Source organism: Canis lupus, chromosome 33 (assembly GCF_048164855.1).
Source record: "Canis lupus baileyi chromosome 33, mCanLup2.hap1, whole genome shotgun sequence".
In the NCBI taxonomy this organism is placed as follows: domain Eukaryota; kingdom Metazoa; phylum Chordata; class Mammalia; order Carnivora; family Canidae; genus Canis; species Canis lupus.
In genome coordinates, this window is record NC_132870.1 from 14,006,810 (window position 1) to 14,029,500 (window position 22,691).

At 33.7% G+C, this 22,691-nt stretch overlaps 1 protein-coding gene across 6 annotated transcripts in view; it reads left to right on the forward strand.

Annotated features, from left to right (window-relative positions):
- Positions 1-22,691, forward strand: part of CCSER1 (coiled-coil serine rich protein 1) — a 1,367,203-nt gene that overhangs the window by 615,756 nt on the left and 728,756 nt on the right. For 5 of the 6 annotated variants that reach the window (XM_072810584.1, XM_072810583.1, XM_072810587.1 and 2 more), the window contains one exon: positions 17,740-17,823. In XM_072810584.1, coding sequence (XP_072666685.1) covers positions 17,740-17,823 — 84 coding nt within the window. Of the gene's footprint in view, positions 1-5,184; positions 5,274-17,739; positions 17,824-22,691 lie in introns of those variants that run through there. The other variant, XM_072810588.1, reaches the window with a different exon arrangement.

Consider the following 22,691-nt stretch of genomic DNA (forward strand, 5'->3'; position numbering starts at 1 on the left):
GGCTACATGCTCTAGGGAAATCTGAAAACTTTACATGACTAATGCCAAATGGATACCAGGAGTTAAGGAGGCCCATATTATCCACCAGGACTTTATTTATTCAAAAGTTGAAAATGGGAGCCCATAGAGGAAGCACTTTTTCCATCCACTTAGCTGCCATCTGAAAGGACAAGTGTCAAAAGACAGTAGGCTTCTACAAGTTGATATTCATTCCAATGATTCTCCTAGAGTAGTATTAAACTTCTGGAGGCTCTGGAAGCAAGACTAATGATCAGGAAGTTTCCTTGCACAGAACTACTCACTTTTTACTTTGTTAACATACCTTAAAAAATAACCTAAATCCACTGATTTCTAAATATGTATGATCTTCAAGAAATCTTGAACTCTTGGAATCTAGAATAGAGTATTTTTTAAAAAATATTTTATTTATTTATTCACGAGAGACACAGGCAGAGGGAGAAAGCAGGCTCCATGCAGGGAGCCCAATGTGGGTCTTGTTCCTGGGCTGGGATCACGCCCTGAGCCAAAGGGAGAGCTCTGCTGCTGAGCCACCCAGGCGTCCTGAGAGAATATTTCTTATAACAGTTTATTATCTATAGAACCAGAAATTGACCTCAACTCAGAAATTAGTCATTCAGCAAACATGCAGTCTCTAAACCTCCTTTGTAAATGTATGTGTGACTGTGGAATCTTGGCTACCAGGGTTTCTCTGAGCTACTCTGGTCTCCTTTAAAATTTAGTAATACCACCTAATTCATAAGTCTTCTGTAAAATCACATCTAATGAAATGATGGAGATATTACCCATGAAACTAAGTAGGCAGTCTTCCCTTACTTTAGCAGAAGTTAAATTTGGAAGATTTTTTCTGTAAAATATGGAATATTAAAATTAGGGGAGGCTGGGTGGCTCAGTCCGTTATCATCTGCCTCCAGCTCAAGTCAAGATCTCAGGATCCTGGGATCGAGCCCCACATCCAGCTCTCTGCTCAGTGGGGAGTCTGGTTCTCTCTCTCACTCTCCCTCTGTCCTCTCTCTCTCGTCTCCAATAAATAAGTAAAATCTTTTTAAAAATAAAATAAAATTAAACTGTTTGATTTCCTTATGAGGCTAAAAACAAGAGGTTTTGCAGAATTTTTTCTGCTCTCATTAAAAAAATATCTTTACATGTATTGGGCAATCTTGGCTTTAGCCAAGACTAAAAATGACTGCACTTTTCTCAGTTTTCTATACTATTGTCTGTAAGTATGAAATCATGAGTTTTGTTATTGAAATATTTGACAGTGTTTTGTTTTAGCTCTTTTGATAACTTTTATGTTTGCCTTGAGCAAGCCACTTATTTTTTCTATTTCTATTTTCTATTTCAATTTACTTATGAAGCATAGAGTAATGATTGTGATGTACCTTACAAAAAACTTAAAATCATATTGAAGAGAATGGTGAAAACCAAAACAATGTGTTAAATGCCGGATATGGCAACAAAAATAAGAGAAAGAACATTTCTATTATAAAGCATTCTCCTTGATGGCTTTAACGCTGTGAACGGCAGTAAAATTATTTCCTGATAAATACTTTCTTGATCATATGGCATGAATTGTCCAGGAATATGTATATATATATATTCCAGGAATTGTCCAGGAATATGTGTATATATATATATATGTATCTCCAGAGTACTGATTATATAGCACATTTCCTGTCCTGCCTTCATTAAATTGGTAATTAGAGTACCACCAGGAGACAGCTACTTGCATCATTAATGCAATATATTTGTGGGCAAAATATCTTTTCTTAAGGAATTTCTGGACTAATCTAAGGAAAAAAATCAATTTTAACTTCAAGTTTCAGCCTAATTTTTTTTTCTACTAAAGCATTAACGGTGCATAGGATAGTAGATAATTTGCCCATCTATCCATTCATTTCATTGATATTTACTGAACTCTTCCTCTGTGAAAGCTACTGGACTAGATGATTTGTGATGTGCAAAGATAAAATATGGTTTCTAGCCTCAAAGAGATTATATGTAATAAGGAAATAAATATACATAAATGACTCAATTAAGGTTCTCTCCTTTAGTGTTGAAACAAAGGCAAGGAGAGCAATTCTGAGACATATAAAGGATTCTAACCAGGTAGAAAGGTCTGAATTAGGCAGTGGTTATGGGAATTGAAGAAAGGGAATGAGTTAAAGGAATTTTCAAGTCAGAAAAGGGATCATTTGTTAGTTGGTTTTAGAAAGTAAGAATATAAATCACTGATAGGGACTTGTGGTTTCAGTTACAACAGATAAGGAGCTTGGAAGGCATCACTTCTCTTTTTTGCAACAACAACACAAGCTGAACAAACTGAAAATCAACAACTTTTCTTGGACTTAGCAAAGAAATAAGGCCACAGAACAAATTAACACCACAAATATAGAGAATCACTACCAAAATCAATTTACATGGAACAGAGGCCACTAAAGCTCTACACAGGTAGGAACACTTAAATGGTAATTTTGATGAATTACTGGAAGCTATGTGTAGACTAGTTTGACAATATGAAACTCCTGGGGGTCACATTTTTAAGAGAGAGCACACCCCTGAATGTCTCTTACCTTTCAAATTCCCACTGGGTTCTCATGGTGAAGAACCAATATAAACTCCCGTTGTGTTTTGGCATAGAGGCAGAAAACGAACTCTTTGAAATATGCCCAGTGCATTTTCCATAACAAAGGCCTGCTCTCTAAACAAAAAACTTTATGCACCTAGGAGAGGGAAGGGCACTTAACCAATTCTAGCTCTCTCTATCCTTCCTATCTTGCCTGAGAAGGGAGAATAAAGTTAAGAAAGCCTTGTGAAGGTCACAGTCATCCCAGAGACACAGGCCTGCTAAAAGACTGATATTTAATCATAAGATTATAGAATATCCTCCAACTCCTTACAATTACATCAACAATGTTCCAGGGTACACTGGATTATAGCTGAAAGAACACAAGACACAGACTCTATAAGGAGGTCTTAGAGTAGACAGCAGAGGAGACAAAAGAAAGGATAGTTAAGCAATCTGAGGCCTCTGGGACCTACAGCTAGATCAAACATTAAACACAGCCCAACTTTTAGCAAAACTAACAAAAACTCACACTATTTATTTCAGTTATTATTACTCGATACATCACCTCCAGCTTTCTTTTTTTTAACGATTTTATTTATTTATTTATTTATTTATTTATTTATTTATTTATTTATTTATTTATTTATTTATGAGAGACAGAGACAGAGAGAGGCAGAGACACAGGCAGAGGGAGAAGCAGGCTCTGTTCAGGGAGCCTGACATGAGACTTGATCCCGGGACTCCAGGATCACAACCTGGGCTGAAGGCAGCACTAAACCACTAAGCCATGTGGGCTGCCCCACCTCCAGCTTTCTAACAAATTACGAGATATGCTGAAAGGCAAGAAAAAAAGATAAGAAAAAGTAAGCAACAGAACTAAATTCATATAAACACAGATTTTAAAATTATCACACAGGAAATTAAAAATAATTCTAGTTAGTATATTAAGGGATTTAATGGGAAAAATAAACAACATGCAACGATAAATGGGCAATGTAAGCAGAGAAATGGATACTCTAAGAAAATGAAATGCTAGAAATTGACATAAATGAAAAACTCCTTTGACTGGCTCATTAGTAAATTAGACACTGCCAAGGAAGGAATTCCTGAGCTTGAAGATAGGTCAAATGAATCACAAATCAAGAAGGGAATAGAAACAAAATAGCAATATCTAAGAACTCTGTGCATAACTGGAGTACTAGAAGCTTGACATGTGCATAATTGAAGTACTAGAAGAAGAGAGAATGGAGCAGAAGAGATGTTTAAATTGTGGCCAAAACCTTTTTTCAAAATGAATGAATCTATCAAACCACAGATTCGTGGAACTCTGAGAATTTCAAGCAAGAAGTATAAAAACTCTGCACTTATACACACCATTTTGAAGCTGCAGACAGCCAAAAATAGAGAGATCTTGAAAAACACCAGAGAAAGAAAATATCTTACCAAGAGAGAAAAAGAGAGAGAATTACAACGGATATCTCACCAGAAACCATGCCAGCAAGATATGGAGTGAAATACTTAAGTGATAAAAGAAGTCAAGAATGAATCAAGTTTCTTGATCAAGTTATAGGAGAAGTGATGCTATTAATTGAGACCAGGATTATAGGAGAAATTATATGTTGCCCTCTGGGATGAAGATTTTAGATGTGAAAGTTTGAGTCAGACACACCTGGAACAGAACAAGGGGCAAATCTCCAGAAAATAGTTAGAAATTTGGCACAAGATTTCAGAAGACTGGGGAGGAGAGAAAGGAGATTGATAATAAATCCGGAACCATTAGTTTGTAGGTAATTGCTAATACAGTAAGTTGTTGAGGTAAAACATTTAAGGGGAAATGGGTGAGGTCTTCAGATAGAAACCTGGAAAGTATGAACTTTTAAAGAACAAAGTGAAATGAAATCTATTAAGGAGTTCGAAAAGTAGCTGAGGAGAAAATGTGCAGAAGTCCAATAAAAGGAAGAAATATTTTTTAAAAGGGATTTTTGTATTGCCAAATCTAAAGCTTAGATCAGGCTGAGGACTAAAAAAAAATGTTTTTACTTACCACTGATGAGAGCACTTTTAATTAAGTTACTGCAGTGGAAACCAGTTTTCAGAGGCAAGAAGCTTGGACAATTATTTATTTATGGCTAAATTGCAAATGAGGGTATGGATTCTATAGTGTAGTTGCTCTTCCAGAAATCTCTTAATCAAAAGAAGAGAAAGTCAGAAAGACAAATTTTTTGTTTATTGTTATGTTTGTCTTAGGAAAGTAGAAACTTAATCCAGTTTAAGGACTAAACCAGAACTAATAGAGAAACTATAAGCTAAAAGTTACTACACTTTAGAGGGCTTCTTTCTTCTACCAGTATTGTGAATATTAGTGAATAAATTTGTAACCTTTCCCATACTACTCACGATTTTATATAAAACTAATTGAGTAATTCATGGAAAACTTATCCTTTCCTCCGTCATCCTAGGTAATGGAAAGTGTTTGCTATGTAGGGCCAATGCATGGAACACTGATTATAAGAAGCAAAATTATACCTGTTGTCATAAATGCATATGTTTGTTTTACATATTCTAATAATCATCCTTTTTCAACTGATTTTCAATAGCACTGTGTTCCAAAGAGTGAGATTAGAAAAATGAAAAAAAGATGGAATTCCAACTCACACCTGCAATTGAGTCTCATAAACCTCACAAGGTAAACTGGGGGAGGAAAAGACTGTAAATCTTTTAAATACTCCCTAGATGATTTAGGTAAAGTCTTCCTTCACCCATTGTTGAAAACTACCTATCTAGTTAGTTTGCTACCCATGTACTTTGCTATTGGCTTCCTTTAAAACATAGCTTTTCTTTTCTTTCTGTTTCTTGCCTTTTTCTTTTCTTTTCCGTTCTTTTCTTTTCTTCTTATTATGTTATGATCCTGTGACTTGACTGCCTCTCTTCTTATGACATTAGGCATTGCCCAGCTGGATAAAATTAAAGTAGCAATAGAAGAACAGAAATCATTTAAATCCATAGTTAAAGTGAACAGAAAGGTCTACTATTTTCAAGATAATATAATACCATTAAAGTGCAAATCTCTCAATGTGACAGGTTCAGAATAAAGACTTCATGAATTACAACTACAATTTCTGTGTTCAAGCAAAATAACTTGACAATTATTGACAGAAATAAGGTACCATTCACCTTTAAATATATTGCTTTCTAAATAAATCCCAGTCCGATGCCATTTAAAACTGTATGTTCAAGTTGTATACTTCCATAAGTTGCCATTTATTTTCTTTACAATCTTACCATTTTAATAGATTTACAATAACATCTCTTTGAATAGTTCTTGTATACTTTCTTAAGTTTAATTAACAAAACACTTACTGCTTTCTTCTGTATAAAGAGTACTTCATATCAAAAGGATTCAAAGACACCATTCTTTCCCTGCAGGTGCTTATAATTTATTCTTTTTACTCCATGTTTTTAGTGTCTAGTAAACATTCACAGAGCTTTAATTTTGTGGTGCTGGAGGAGGGTATTTATGTAATTTTTAAAGTTGCCTTTTCTCTATTCATTAAAAATAATTTGGGTGTGGGGGGTCCTTTTATGGCTCAGAATAACTGTCTGCCTTGGCTCAGGCTCAGGTCTTGAGTCTGGGATCCAGTCCCATTGTAGGACTCCCTGCTCAGCGGGGAGTCAGCTTCTTCCTCTCCCTCTGGCTCTCCCCTTTGCTCATGCATTCTCTCTCAAATAAATTTTTTTTAAAGTCTAAAAAAAATAATAATTTAGCTCTTTACTTAAGTTCTTTTTCTCTTTACCCTCTGATGGCGGAGTTCCTTATCAGACACATTCTCAAGAGTTCTTATGATTCAGAATCAGAAGGGAAGTTGGGCTGGAAGAAGGACACGTGGTACCTAAGTAAGTTCTGTAGGACACTTAGGAGAACTGCTGAAGTGTCTTTGGGAAACTGATAGAAGAGAATAGTATAATAATAAAAGTTATTGTTGTGAACTATGTGTTCTAGTAATTATGTTCAAGATATGTGAATGAAGATCTCTCATTGTTTTGGATTTCTTTTTTTGGTCCTGGAATATTTTCACTTGAATAGACTTATTCTGAGGGTATACCATATGTGCCATAGATTCAGCAGGTTACATGATTGCTAAATACTTTTGAATAAATATTTAGATTTAATTTAAAACTAGGTTTAAGTTTAAAGGTGTATTTTTCATGTTACCATATAGACTCTGTAATTAGCCTTTCTCAAAGTGGCATATTTTGTTGGATAGATTTACCATCATTTAATAACAATCCTTTAATTACTGCATACTTGTGGTTCTTTTGATATTTTGACCTTATAATAATGGATATCTATGGTATGGCCACTAATTGTCAATCATCAGAGGTTTTCTATTCTCCTTTCTTTTCTTTTCTTTTCTCTTCTTTTTTTCTTTCCTTTTCTTTTTCTTTTCAACCAGCAACACTCAGATAGAATGAGGATGGGGTATGAGTATCAGGGCATTTATTTACAGACACCCCATGCCTAAAGGTAACATTATTCTTACTACATTTTTATATTATATGAAAAGGAATTTGAACAGTGATATCTCTGTTAATTTCACATACTGATTAGTGGTCAAAGTAAATTTGACTTTGATGAGACTAACTTGTCTAAAACATTTTGATCATTTTGATCTGTGTCAAGTTACGAAAATGTGGTGGTGCTCCCTAATTGTGTGGTGGTGGCTGCCCTCGAATTCTGCACAAAAGTCCACAACAGTGAGCCCCAGTGTTCACTTAAATGATTGAGTGTGACTGAAGGCAAAACTACTGCTACAGATACAGACTTAGGTAGATATCTACACCCCTTACTTGTTCAAGAATCAAGTAGTGACTAAATAGGCAGATAAGAGTGTTTTATGTTAAGAGCCTGAAGAAATAAAAAAACTATATATATATATATATAGTATATAGTTTTATTAGATATGCTAATAACCCCTCATTTTATTAATATTATCCCATGTTAGAAGTAAGAATCAGCATTTGGAGAACTTTAAAGGTAAGAGACATGGTAGAGAAAGATCATGGTTTATGTACTCTCTTTTTTTCTATCCTTTTCTACTTCTTTCTATTTTCTCATTTATTAATTATTGCAAAATTATATATAAACTCAATTACTTATATATAATCTGTAAGAAGGTGTAGCAATTGAAAACTACATCTACGTGTTGGTTTCCTAAGGATACTATAATAAAGTACCACCAACCATGTAGCTTAAGCAACAGAAATATATTGTCTCAGTTCTGAAAGCTCAATTCTGAGATTAAAGTGTCAGCAAGACTGTGCTCCCTTTGAAGATACTAGGGAAGGATTTGCCCCAGGTCTCTCAGCTAGCTTCTGGTAGTCTCTTGGTTTGTGACAACACACACTCCAATCTTCACATGGTATTTTCCTCATGTACATTTCTCTGTGTCCAAATTTATCCTTTTTATAGGCATCAGTCATATTGAAGTAAGGGCTTACTCTATTCTAATATACTCTCATTTTAACCAATTACATCTGCAATGACTCCATTTCCAAACAAGGTCATGTTCTGAGGTTCTAGGGGTTACCACTTCAGCATATGAATTTTGAGGGAACATATTCAATCCTTAGTAGACTATTACATAGATAAAGTTGTTTAGAAGGAGGATCCTTTATCATTGAAACACTATCAACAGAAGATTATTTCATTTCCTTGTGTTCATGGATACTTCTCTGCCTACTTGAAACTCATACCTCCCCCCATGTAGTGAATCTCATCTCTTAACACTTGAAGGATTTCCTTCCCTTAATTATTTGTTCTTCCCCTGTATTTCTAACTTCTCCCTCCTTGTTTGGAAATGGAGTCAACAAAAAATGAGCGGCACTTGCATTTACCCCATACATCTTCCAGACAACTTCGTGTCATCCTTGACCCTTTCCTCTCTCATCTTTGCCTCCCATGCTGCCCATATCTGGTAGAGCCCACCTTCTAAATAGCTTTGCAAAACTATTCCCACAGCCCTGTCTTAGTTTAACTACTAGATCATTAAACCAGCCTCCTATCTCTTTGTCTTTTGGTCTTTGTCCCATTTAGCCTGTCCTCCATATCCTACCCAGAGTAAACTGTGTAAATTTAAATCTGATCATACTCTTCCATGGATTAAAATTCTTTATTGATACATCAAAGCCTTCTGAATAAAACAACTTATTATTGTGGCACAAATGATTTTCATGATTTGGTTCTGAATTGTGTCTTCTTGCCAGTGTATACCTCTCCATACCATTACACTAAAATATTTGTTCCCTGAGCTCTTACAATGGTTTCCTTTACTTCAGAAATTCTCATCATCCTATATTTGCTTGGAAAATGCTTCCCCTTCTTTATTTACTAATTCTTCTGACCATTGAGATTCTGGTTAGATACTACTTTCTCAAAAAAATTTTCTCTAATTCTATGACCTTAGTCTCTGTATTTGTATATGTATTTGTATTTGTGTATGCAACTTGGTGACTTAAAAAAAAAAAAAACACTTATAAGTCTTTTATCAGAGTCTCACAAAGCTGAAATTAAGGTACCATCCAGTTGTCCTCATCAGGAGCTTCAGAGAGTCTTTCCAGCCCATCCCTTATTTTGGAAGAATTCACTTCCTTGGCACTGAAGATTTGAGGTCCCATTTCCTTGTTCTTCTTATGATATCCCATCTCACACAGCCCTTTCAACACTTAAAATATCAGTAGTGAGTCAAGTTCTTACCACACTTGGAATATACCTGACTTCTGCCTCATGTGTCTAGATTAGGCCCACCCAGATCATCACCCTATTTTAAGGTCAGCTGTACTGTAGAACATAATATAACCACCGGAGTGATATCATGTTCATAGATTCTGGAGATGAGGGCAGGACAAATTTGGGATTGCTGTTTTAGACATTCTGCCTATCATACCTAATTGTGGTTGTTTCTTTTATATATATGTGAGTAAATCATTGTGGGAAAAATACATACCATGATCCCCATTTTATAAGGGAAATTGAAGACTCTCCAAAAGTAGTGCAGACTACTAGTGAGATTCACTGGTTTTGTGTTAATGCAGACTTGGGTTTATATAGTCATTGTTTTTTTTTAGTTTTTTTGGTGTAAGAAAGTTGTTAAAACATTAAAAAATGTAGTTAATACCACGCTCCTGGCAAAAATGTGAATATCCACTGACAATGCATGAAAAACATTTATTATTTCAGAATTTCAATAAATTGTACTTTTATTATCAGTAATTGATTTGTGCAAGGTCACAACATTCAGATGCAATCTTGTCTCTCGAAGGAAAGATAGCAATAGGTAACAAGAAAAACATTGCTAAAACATTTGTAGGGTTTTCTCCTTTATTAGGTAATAGCTTTTAGGATAGTTTAGTGTTTTAATGATAATCTAAAACTTCTCAGCACTTTTCAATTTATAGAATCTTTAAGCCAAACATTTTGTTTTATATGGAAGTTAATTATATAGCGAGGCACAGTATTCAGGCATTTGCTACATAAGCAGCCATTCAAAAGTATATCTATTTCATAAGTTGAAAAGGCTACTTATTCCAAATTCATGTATATGCCATCTTAAAAGACTCCTGCTTTACAACGTACATATAATGAGTATTTGAAGACACCACTATGTATGTCGTTGCTATCCATTAGTGCTCTAAAAAAGAACAAAGCATGACCTTTTTGCATTTCCTTACTGTCTAATACGGGTTTATGTTTTGTAGCTGTGATCTGTAGCATCAGCTAATATTCATTGCTTTTTTGCAGCTTAATTTTGTGACCTCTCAGACTGCCTGAAACCAGTGCTTAAATTGAGTCACATTATCCACAATTCCTTTGTAGTGCAGTGTTGAACTTTTTGCTTTTTTTTCCTCCCCAGAATTCTACAATTAGTCTTGAATCCCTGAAAAACCACCCTAAAGCATTATTTAATCTGTTCTTCATTATTGTCACAATTCAACACCCTATAAAACAGGATGCTGCATATCTTTTTTTAGGATCTACTAAATTAGGGATATCTTTCCTCTCTAGTTTTTACTCTATTAACGTATAAAACTAGAATGCTTTTATTCTCCCTTTACTATGCAAAAGATGCATATGTATTGCCAACCAGTGCCCAATATTATTCATACTGCCCTCCTGTCTGTCTGAAGGCAGCATAAATGTCCAAGGCCCAAGAGCTGACCCAACTCCCTTGTCCCAGGGGAATGGCAGAAGGTGCCCACTACCTACCTGTAGCCAGACCTTCCAGCACTATTTTTTTATGATATTTAAAAATGTTTGGATAGAGAGGCAACACGTTGACACTCAGATGAAATGTAGATCTCTCTTACTTAAATCTCCCAGTGAGACACAGCTGCCAAGCAGGGCCATGCGGGAAGTTGCTCTCAGGCTACAGAGTTTACAGCAAACTCCAGCTCTAGGGGTAATTTATGTATGGCAAACTGCATGAGATTAGCTAGATTTCCAAGGTTCCCTAGGGGTTGGTTAAATTGAATAATTTCAAGAGCTCTGGGTCAGAGAGGAGCTGACCCTAGTTGCCTGGTACCTTTTTGGTAGGGCTGGTACATAATGGCCCTAAAATTTGAGGGCCCAATAAGGGAAGTATTTGGAATGTGGATTTAACTAGTTGTTCAAGAAGGAGATCTAACTGGCTTCTAACCAAGGCCTCAAAACTGGGTCAGGATAGCATTTTAAATAAAATGAAAATAAAACGACTGTGTCACATACTTCTGGGTATGGAATGGGATGTGTTCATTGTCTTTGGTTACTTTTCCTTCTCAAAAACTAAACTTGTAGTTATGTTCAAACATAATTCTCTTACTTCATTCAGGATGTTAAAGGATAAAAGGCCCTCTATTTCTTATTTAAAGCATGAAAAGCAAGAGGTGCCTGGCTGGCTCATTTGGTGGAACATGCAACTCTTGATCTCAAGGTCATGAGTTTGAGCCCCAAACTGGGCATGAAGCCTACTTTAAAAATAATAATTATAAAAGTGAAACGTGAGAAGCAAGCAAGCATGACTTCATAACAGAAATGAATGTTTAACAGGGTATTTGTAACTATTTCATTTTTCTTTCTTATAAAATCTATGTTGTGGGAAGAGTCACAATCACTTACTTATTTTAAAAATACAGGTATCATATGACAATTATGTCCGTCTTCTGTGAAGAAAAAAAAAAGTGCTGGTATCAGAGAATTTTAAGATCTCTTAAGGATAATTTTTCCCCAAGAATTTTGTATCAAGCAAGTTTAATGGGACAATATAAATTAATACTACTTTATTACTTGTTAATTGTCTTTGCTCAGAAGCTCATTGTTGATTAGTTTATAAGACATTTATATCTTAAGTGGAGTTCATAATGATTTTGATGAAACCAAAGGATTTAGGAGATCAGAAAACTAATTTGTCATGCTTACGAACTCATTCTATGACCCTGGAAACTTATTTTTCATCCTTATGCCTACAGAATACAGTAATTTTAAGAAGGCTTTGGAAAATAAAATAAAATTTTTAAATTTTACTTTTAACCAGCACCCTTCAAAAAATACTGGATGAAGCAAATAACAGAATAGTAATAACTTTGAGTAAATATTTTTATAAGGATTATGACTTAGATTAACATATTCTGTTCACTTACTGTATAGAAAAAAATAAGATAAAGTACATTAAAAGAGTTATGCAACACAAGTTTTTTTATTAATGTAATTAATTTATTTACTTTGATAAATGTAAGAGCTTCTAACAACTTAGTAATGACAAACCCATAGTCTCATGGAACGGTTTTAAAATCCTAGCAGAGGGATCCCTGGGTGGCGCAGCGGTTTGGCGCCTGCCTTTGGCCCAGGGCGCGATCCTGGAGACCCGGGATCGAATCCCACATCGGGCTCCCTGTGCATGGAGCCTGCTTCTCCCTCTGCCTGTGTCTCTGCGCCTCTCTCTCTCTGTGACTATCATAAATAAATAAAAATTAAAAAAAAAAAATAAAAAAAAAATAAAAAAAAAAATAAAATAAAATAAAATAAAATCCTAGCAGAAAAAAAAAAAAATCCTAGCAGATTTCTCAGTGAAGTTAATGTCCTTAACAATCCCAAATATGTAGGAATACAACAAATTTTGTTGAGAGATTAATGAAAACAACCTAAATGTCTTAGTATTATTATTAATGGTATCCTTTTGTTTGACCTTTGCTACTCTTGCCTTTTCTGCTTCATTTTTATGCCTAAAGCCCTTACTTATTCAGCAATGTACCATTTTTCCCAGTAACTGGTCAGGAAATACTCTGATAGCAAAAAGAAATTCTGCACATAATATTTGTTTTACAAATTATAAAGCCCCCTATACAAATATTAGGTATTGTTATCATTATCTTTTGAGTGGTAAAATCAGTAAGAAGTCTTAATATTTCTTAAGAGTAACACTTGCAAATGAAAAGATTATGCTGATATCCAAAGTCTCTTTGATTGCTTGAAAATACAGCCAATATACCACTGTGCCAAGTTTAATTCAATGTAGAAAGAAAAGTTTTCATCATGTGGCATTATTAATGTTGAAACGATTTATAATTTTTCAATTATTTTAAACTAAATAATTAGAATGATGTTTTCATTGACTTCATTTTCAATATTAGAAAAGCAATTTCTCTTATGCTCCTGTTCAGATGACTATATGCCCATAGAGCTTTACTTCTCTAGCTACTCAGGTATTGCAGATAGCATACTACTCTAAAGCTCAGTTAACATAAGAATCATATGAGGTCAGTTATTTAGGGTGAGCTGCAAAACGCACTGTCAATTATCATACATTTCTGTGTTTTCTAATCTCTGCCCTGCTGTTCTCTCCTACCATATTCCTGTTTCTTTCTTTTCTTTTTCCACTTGTTCATAATATTCTGTTCTTGTTTTGTCTGATAGAGTTGTTTCTTTTATTTTTTTTAAATCTTGTAAACTCTTGTTTACAAGAATGAGAAAATAACTTATAAATCATAAAGTAAAGCCCTCCAGAGAGAAAACCTGAGGTCTATCAATAGAGTCATGGTGATTCAATACCAATTTTGATATATGTTTGTAACTAGTAGTCCAGAATTATGGTAATAATTTTACCTGCAGAATTATGTAGAAGTATGTGAGTTAGAAATTACATGATTTTTATTTAAAATAAAAAATTTTAGCATAAAATTTATTTTAGCATAAGATCATTTTAAAAATGATTTATAGATTCTACTTGCCTTTTTTGGCACTTGATTTCTGTTTATATAAAAGTCTGAAACAATGAGTTGGTTCTAATTCTAGGCAAAAATGAATTATAGAATATATGGGACTGAAGTCAGCTAACTGAATTTGGAACAAATTACCCAAGTATCTGGGTATCTGGCTCTAACTTTCCAAATTTATCAAATAACAGTACAAGAATAAGATAATTTGTAAGCTATTTTTATATCTGTTTGTCTGATTCTCTAGTAATTTATGCAATAAGGACATAAATCTTCCTTTCTTGCATGAAATCAGCTATTTGAAAAGTGCACTATTTAAACTATAACTTAAATCACATATGTCATAAATTAAATCACAAAATATTTTATTTCAAAACTAGCTGCATACATTTTATGTAACTATAATGAGTCATAATTTATACTAATTCTAATTCTAATAATTTGGAGTTTGTCCACATGTGCTACAGTGTCTAAAAAGTCATCCCCCAAATCAGTGGCTTAAAATAAGAATTTTATTTGTTCACAATTTTGCAGGTCAGGAATTTGGGAATAATTCAAGTTAGGCAGTTAAGGTGAAGTATCGGTGTGGGCTTCTATCACCTAAAAGTTCCACTGGGCTAGATCTGTGAGATGGCTCACTGTCATGGCTGGCAATTAAAGCCAGGTATCCTTTCACAGCACTTAGGGGGCTGTCAAAAGAAGTGCAAGTGGTTTTACTTTTCAGCTTGCCTGTGGGGTTCCTTCTGCAAGGAATAACCTGAGAAAGGAGCATTCTTTATATATATATATATTATATATATATATATAATATATATATATAAATTTATTTTTTATTGGTGTTCAATTTGCCAACATATAGAATAACACTCAGTGCTCATCCCGTCAAGTGCCCACCTCAGTGCCTGTCACTCAGTCACCCCCACCCCCCGCCCACCTCCCCTTCCACCACCCCTAGTTCGTTTCCCAGAGTTAGGAGTCTTTCATGTTCTGTCTCCCTTTCTGATATTTCCACTCATTTTTTTCTACTTTCCGAAAGGAGCATTCTAAGAGACCAGTTGTGGAAGCTGAAAGGCCTTTTCTTATCCAGTCCTGGAAGTCATGTAGAGTTAATTCCATGATATCCTATTGGTCAAACAATAAAACCAGACTAGATCCAAGGAGAGAGCATTGGCCTCCATCTTTCAGTAGAAATAGTAGCAAGAGATTTGTAGCCATCTTTAATCTACCCCATATGAGTTCCATATTTATAAATAATTACTGAGTTTAGAAATAATAGAATTTAATTTAAAAAATAGAATTGAATTTAAGTCCTAAAATTAATTGTGCTTGAATGAGAAAAAGAAGATGTAATTATTAAAGTATATGGTTTCCTATTAATGAACAATATACATGTAAATAAGCACAAGATTAGTCTGACTCTTGGTTTCAGCTCAGGTCATAATCTCAGGGTCATGAGATTGAGCCCGGCATCAGGCTCTGCAGTGAACAGAGAGTTTGCTTAAGGCTCTCTCCCTCTGCCCCTCCCCACCTCACTCTCTCTCTCTCTAAAATAAACAAATAAATCTTTAAGCACAAGCTTAAATTGGTTACATTAGCCTACAGGTTAATGGAATAATCTTATTTGAAAAATCAAGACTATTAAAATCCGGTTAATTCTACACATCAATATGATTTCTAATTCAAGAGATCATCCTGCCAAATACATCCTAGAAATTTGCCCACATAGTAAACATATTGAGAGAATATTGCTATTAGTTTTCAGCTAAGAATGTTGTTCAAGGGATCTTATTTTGTGTTAGACAAATATTTCTCTGAATATCGACACATGTATATATAACAACTAAAAATGAAACTCTAGATAACTAAAATTCATTTGCATAGTCATTCATAGAGGCTTTTATAAAAAATTGGCTTCTGATAACGTATGATAAATATTTAATGGGTTAGTTTATAAGTAAATGCAAATGATATATTATCACCTATCCAATTTAAAACTATGAGATTATGAACTTCTTGAAAAAGATCCTCAGGAACAAAATCAGAGAAACGTATGAAGTGGGCATATTTTTTGGCAAACCAAATGTTTTTAATAGTTCCTATTAGTCATAATATGATGAATCTTCCATTTTGAATTAATCGACAATTTTTTTTAAGATTTTATTTATTTATTCATGAGAGACATAGAAAGAGAGGCAAGAGACACAGGCAGAGGAAGAAGCAGGCTCCATGCAGGGAGCCCGATGTGGGACTCGATCCCAGGACTCCAGGATCACGCCTTGGGCTAAAGGCAGAAGCTCAACTGCTGAGCCATCCAAGGCGTGATTCTGGATCATCATAATCCTAATCATCATAATCCTAATGATTATATTGCTTACCTGGTAATCTTGTGGGTTTGAGCTCCTGCACATCAGTTACAGTGTTTGATGCTAATAGCCTATCTGCTGAAGTGGAGGGGGTAAAAAAGAAGTCCACTGAGGCTGGAGAACAAACAACAACAAACACTTGAAATATTAATACTGCATCAAACGATGTACGATTTAGGTGCTATGGAACATGCCCTTACTCTCAGGGATATCTTACTCAGCCAACAAGGGCACTGTGGGTAGAAGACCATAATCCAGGCCTGTATATGTGTAAAGCAAGGATATATAAAACATCTTGTGTTTCAGTTTTATAGGAATGAGCAAAGGTTGTAAAAAAGTTGAAAATGAAATATGTAGCAGATAATGAAAGGGGCTATATTCTATGCTGAAGAGTATTGCCATCTGTATTTTCCTGAAAGAGGTGATTAGCTGTTAAATAAGAAGAGATGTAATTTATTCCTAATAGGAACATACCTCTGGCAGATAGGGAATATGACAGAGAGAAAACTAGTTTAGAAACTTAACTGCATTAAGCCAGGAAAGAAGCAATGAATACTTAGAGTTAAGTTAATGAGGATGGAGAGAAGGAGTCCAAGAAATATCAAGGAAATAGAAATGAGAGAGTTTGGTATCAGATTTGATTCAGAGTGAATTAAAAAACCTGAGAGTACAGGATGGCTTCCTACTTATTTTAGGAAATAGGAAGATGTGAGAAGTAGAAGTGAATTTTTCAGGTAGAGGGAAATGAATGAGATGAAGGTTGCCCTGGAGTGTAAATAGGACAATGTGAGTATACACTTAATAAGTAGCTTTATTTATGAGTTGAAGCTTGGAATACAGATGAGTCTAGATTAAGGATTTGTACCTGAGAGTTACCAGCATACAGTAATATAGGCCCTAGACATGCATGAATTGTGTACACAGAGGCTGTGGCTGAGTGTACTTGCTGAGAAGATTAAATGGCCAAAGATAAAGCTATAGTGAAAGGAACAAGTATTAAAGAGACATAATTAAAGACAAAGACTGTATCATGGTAATTGGTTTGGGAATTAATATTTAATTATAGCAAGGGAACAAATGGTAGGTAAAATTCTCTCTTTTAAACTTAGCCATTTGTCTACTCACTATGTATGCACAAGAACAGGAGGAAAGAATTTAGGATAATTCACTAGTTCTGTTGTGGACAACAAAATGGACAAACATATCAAAAGAAAATGATTGATTAAAAAAACATATGGGCATTAAGGAGGGCACATGATATGATGAGCACTGGGTGTTATACTATATGTCCGCAAATTGAATTTAAATTAAAAAATATTAAAATAAAAATATATATGTGTATATTATATAAAATAACATCTTTGGATACATTAGCTTGTTTATTTTGAAACTTAGAATATATTATGAAAAATATCACACTGAAGAGAAAATTTCAGTTTCATTAATCCTATGCAATTATCTCCCACTGTGAGAAGCTGACTTTCCTTATCTGGAGCAAAGTGAAAGGACTAAGCCTATTATGCTGTCTCTTTGATGTTTTTATAGGATATAATGAAAGATGAATGCTCACTGCTGAAGCTGCAGCTGAAAGAACGGGATGAACTCATTTCCCAACTTCAGGAAGAGCTGGTAAGTGATAAAAATACTTGGCCCACAAGTATACTTTCCTTGCAAGGTTATTTGCTGTAAACCCTCCAACAACTTCTTTGTTGAATGTAATATTATTTATAAATTGATAGTGCTTCAATTGGATTCATTATTAATTTTATAGTCCTATAGTAATGGTGATTTGAAAATCTGAAAAATAAAATGGTCTATAATCTATATTGAACTTTGTATAATTCTAGAAACAGATTATTAAACCAAGGTTACATGTTCTAGTTGTATCTATCAAAAATTGTAAGGCAAAAATAAATAAATACAATAAATTAATTAATTTAAAAAATTGTAGGGCAGCCCGGGTGGCTCAGCAGCTCAGCACCGCCTTTGGTCCAGGGCCTGAACCTGGAGACCCAGGATCAAGTCCCACGTTGGGCTCCTTGTATGGAGCCTGCTTCTCCCCCTGTGTCTCTGCTTCTCTCCCTCTCTCTCATGAATAAATTTAAAAAAAAGTCTTTAAAAAGAATTGTAAAGATAAGGCCATATTTTATTTTGTAAAGTGTAATTTAACCTCAGACTGCCCTACCTAGAGATACAATCATGTATTATGAAGTCGTCAAAAATCTTAAAAAAAAAGATTTTACTTTTTTCACAAAGCTACCAAAATATATTAATTTAATGAGATTTATTTATGTAATATCCATATTATATAAAAATTATACAAACTATTAAATGTTAATGTTTTCAGGGTGTTTTAAAATGTGATGTTATAAAAAAGTATTAAGTTAAACTTATAATCTTAAAACATTTTGGTAGGTAACAAGAATATCAGTGTGCATTACTTTTCTAAGTATGTGTTCTCAACTTATATATGTATATCAACAATAGTTTACCATAAAATTTACTGAGTTTAATAAAAAATGATATGTAAAATAAAAATGAAAAAGAGAGGAATGAAAGGAATTTTAATTTGAGAGTTCCTAACAATACCTATAAAATGAAAAAAAAATTACAGAATAAGAGAACCTGACTCATTATTAAGATAAAAAAACAAATTCTAGTTAACAATGTTCTTTATGATGTCAGAGTTGACTATATTAACAATGATATATTACATAATTATTTGATACAATTAAATGACAAAACAGATTTTATAGACCATCAAGCTCCTGAGAGTTCTTAACATATTAGTGAGATAGCAGACAAATTTAGAACATATTTTATTGATTATTGGCAATAGACAATGTTTTTAATGAAACTTGAACTTTATGAAGACTGTGTTATGATTGAGTTGATTCTAATTATTGGCTTCATGAGCATATTATTGGTGCTTTAGGAAACATATAAACCAGTGTTTAAGCAAGTAATAGTGCTATAGACAAAAGGAACATGATTTACATTACTGGGAATAACTTTATGTAAAGAAGTAATTGATTTATTATAAATTTTCTTTATTATACTAGGAAACATTTCTATATTTAATAAAACTATGTTATGTGATCAAGCTTTGTTAATGTGGCAGATAAAAAAATCACTGAGTTGAATAAAAATCATGTAGATATTAAAAGTTGCATAGAATCATCCGTTTTAACACAACAGAAAATCTACCTCACTTTTCAGAGAATGCATATTTTTGGAGGATTAACTCAGAAGTATTCATATTCCCCCCTCAACATTAATTGTGATCAGATCTAAAACATAGCAGCATATAGACGACATCAGACCTTCATCTCTTAAATGAAATGAGAAAGAAAATGATTACTTCAAAAGCCAATATTACATAGTTATACTTAAAGCATTTTACTACCCCTTCCTCCAAAAAAAAATAGTCTTGTTGACTTAGTAAAATGATATTCAAGAGTTTGTTTTGTTTTGTTTTTCTTTTTCTGTATAACTTGAATGACTCAAAATGACTATTAGCCCCTAAAATTTCCTGGGTAACAATCAAGGTATTATTTCCATTTTTGTGCTATGTAGTTTGCATAATCATTTTTGATATTTAAACAGGAAAATGTTAACTTTTGAAAACAAAGTTGGTCTTATTAAAGAGGACCAAAGCTAAAGAAGAAAGTGTGTAAGTAATTTGGGGATTTAAGGAAGAAGAGGCATACAAAAAAGAAAAGGCATCATTAAAACTGGATTTGCAACATAGAGGAGGGATACAACCCCATAAAAACAACGTAACCTACTTGGAATCGATTAAAAATTAAGTCTTAGGACTTTTGATTCTGATAACAAATAACTTGTGACATTTTGACAAGGTGGATATTAAACTTCATCTTTATACATTATATACCTAAATTTGAAAATTTTGAAACATTTTAGAAACCAGTTTAGCTGTTGTTTCCTATTATAATAGGTTATAATAGATGTATATGTTGGAGCTAGCTTAGTTCTCTGTTGTTTATCATGGGTTTTTCATTTCTTGACCACTGCTATTATAAGAATTCTATGTACCTTATAAATCAAATTTAGACGTAATTATATCAAGAAAGGATTTATATCTAACTTAATAAACTTATTTTTTTGTATGATTGGTTACTTATTCAGCCTCACTTTGACAGTTTCAGGAGTATTAAGAAGTTAATTGGAAAAAGAAAAGGTAGTTGGGGCAGCATGGTGTTGGGGCGAAAGAGAGGTTTTTAAATGCAAGTCTTGGGTTATTTTTAGAGCAGGGTTTTCCAACAGCAGCTCTATTGACATTTGGTACCAGATTATTTTCGGAAGTTCTATGCTTTGTCAGATGTTTAGCAGTATCCTGCCCTCTATCCTCTATCCAGTAGTACCTTCCACACATTGCCAAATGTCTGCAGGGGCAAAATTTCCCCCATTTGAGAACCATTGCTTTAGGGTTATTAGAGTATAGTCCCCAATAAAACTGTAAGTTCTAGGATGACTATCTCTTGGTACCTAGTGAATGAAGTAAAAAGAAGTAAATGAATGAAGCAAATGAATGAAGTAAAAGAAATGAATGAAGTAAAAGAAAAGTGCTATAGAGGGATGAGCTGCTTCTTTGGCTATTACATAAATAAATCTTTGCATGGTATTTTAGGCTGCTAGAGCTCCCATACAGAACACCATGTACCTTGAAATATGAAGGATACTGCTACGGATTGAATTGTGTCCTCCCAAAAGTTAATATGTTGAAGACCTAACCCCCATGGTGGAAGGGGGGTGCTCTTGTCTTTTACCCTTCTTATAAGGGCACTAATCCCACCATACAGCCCTATCTTTAAGACCTGATCTAATTGTAATCACCTTTCCAAATCCCCACCCCCAAATACCATCACATCAGTGGGGGTTAGGACTTTAATGTGATTTGGGGGGACGTAATCCTTTAGTCTGTAAGGGAAGTAAGGGTATCAGAGGTCTTATGGAATTCTACTCCTTCAATACAACCACTTAATGATAATGGTTATAATTTTACTGTTTTCGTATATCCTAATTCTCTGTAAGATTCTAATTGACAAAAAATCATATCTGAGAATAAAAATCAAACCAAAAACCTGGACAAGATTAATGCTAAAGACTGCTAGGAGTTACTGGTTCTGAGTAGGAAATGAGATGAAAAACAGTGACCTGTACTTCACTGAGAATTATTCAACATCTTGTTAATAAGGATATTAGCTGAAAGCATGAAAAAGAGCCAACTTTCAGAGTCAGAAATGATAGGAAATCTTTTCTTCTTAATAATTTAATATTTGGATATATATTTAAATATAAGTTTGCACTTATTGTGTAGAATATATTTTAACTTTTTGTTTTTTGTTTTTTGTTTTTTTATTTAAACTTTTTGAATATTAGAAGTAGAACTCTCCCACCAGCACTGAGATTTAGGGATTTTATGAACTTGCTTCAGGATTTTAATGCATTGGTATAGATTTAGACCAAAAATCTAAACATAATGGCTTAAAGTAAGAATACTCTATCAGAATCAATATAAAAGTTACTGAAAATAAATTATTTTTAACTTTGTTTAACTTTGACTATTCGTGACATAAAGCAGAGAAGTATTTTTTCCCACTTATGAGAAAGTTTGATTCTTTCTCTGGCTGTTAAGTGAAGGTCGTGTTGAAGATTGCAATGTGATTTTATTGCTAGTATAAAACTGAGGGACATGGTAAATATTGCCGCCTTGTTCCTAAAATAAATCTGAGAGATTTATCATAAACATTGGTGGTGAAGTATGTAGCCTTGTGTTTTGGCGGGGTATGTGAGGGGTGTACAGATATTTTCTTGTAAATTATTTTTAATCTTGTAAATGACTTCAGAAATTTTATAAATGGTTTCACAGTATAGATGAAAAGTGTGCCCTATATGACTTCAGAAATTGAAGAAAGTGGGTTTGGTGTTTATTGATGGATTGATTCAAAATATTTTGAAGAAGTTGAAGCTAAGTAACTTAAAAGTAAAAATAACTTTTGTTGGACCTACGACTGTCAATAGGAAAATTTAGTTGCATTAATTAGGATTAGTACACTATGCTATGTGTTTACTATTATGTTTTACCAGTAATTTAAATGCCTACTACTTTATCAAAAATGAATGTGTGTGGATAGCCACACTAAAAAAGGTGAATTCTCAGTAATTTATGATTCTAAATGTTTATAATTTGTACCATTTTACTCTTCCCTTTGAAACTTTTGTTCATTTTGTAGCTGATCTGAGTAAAAAGCATCAGATACCACTTTTTACAGTATACTTATTTAAAAACATGTTTCTATTTAAAAGGTCAGTTTAAATGAATAACCCCAAAATAAGATTTCAGCCAAAAAGCATACAAATTGTGTGAAAATATACTTAAAACATCCTTCATTAAAACAAAGGTAAAGCCAAATAAAAATACTTCCTATGTTTACCTTCATAATCTTGTTTACTACGTAACATTAATAGGTGTA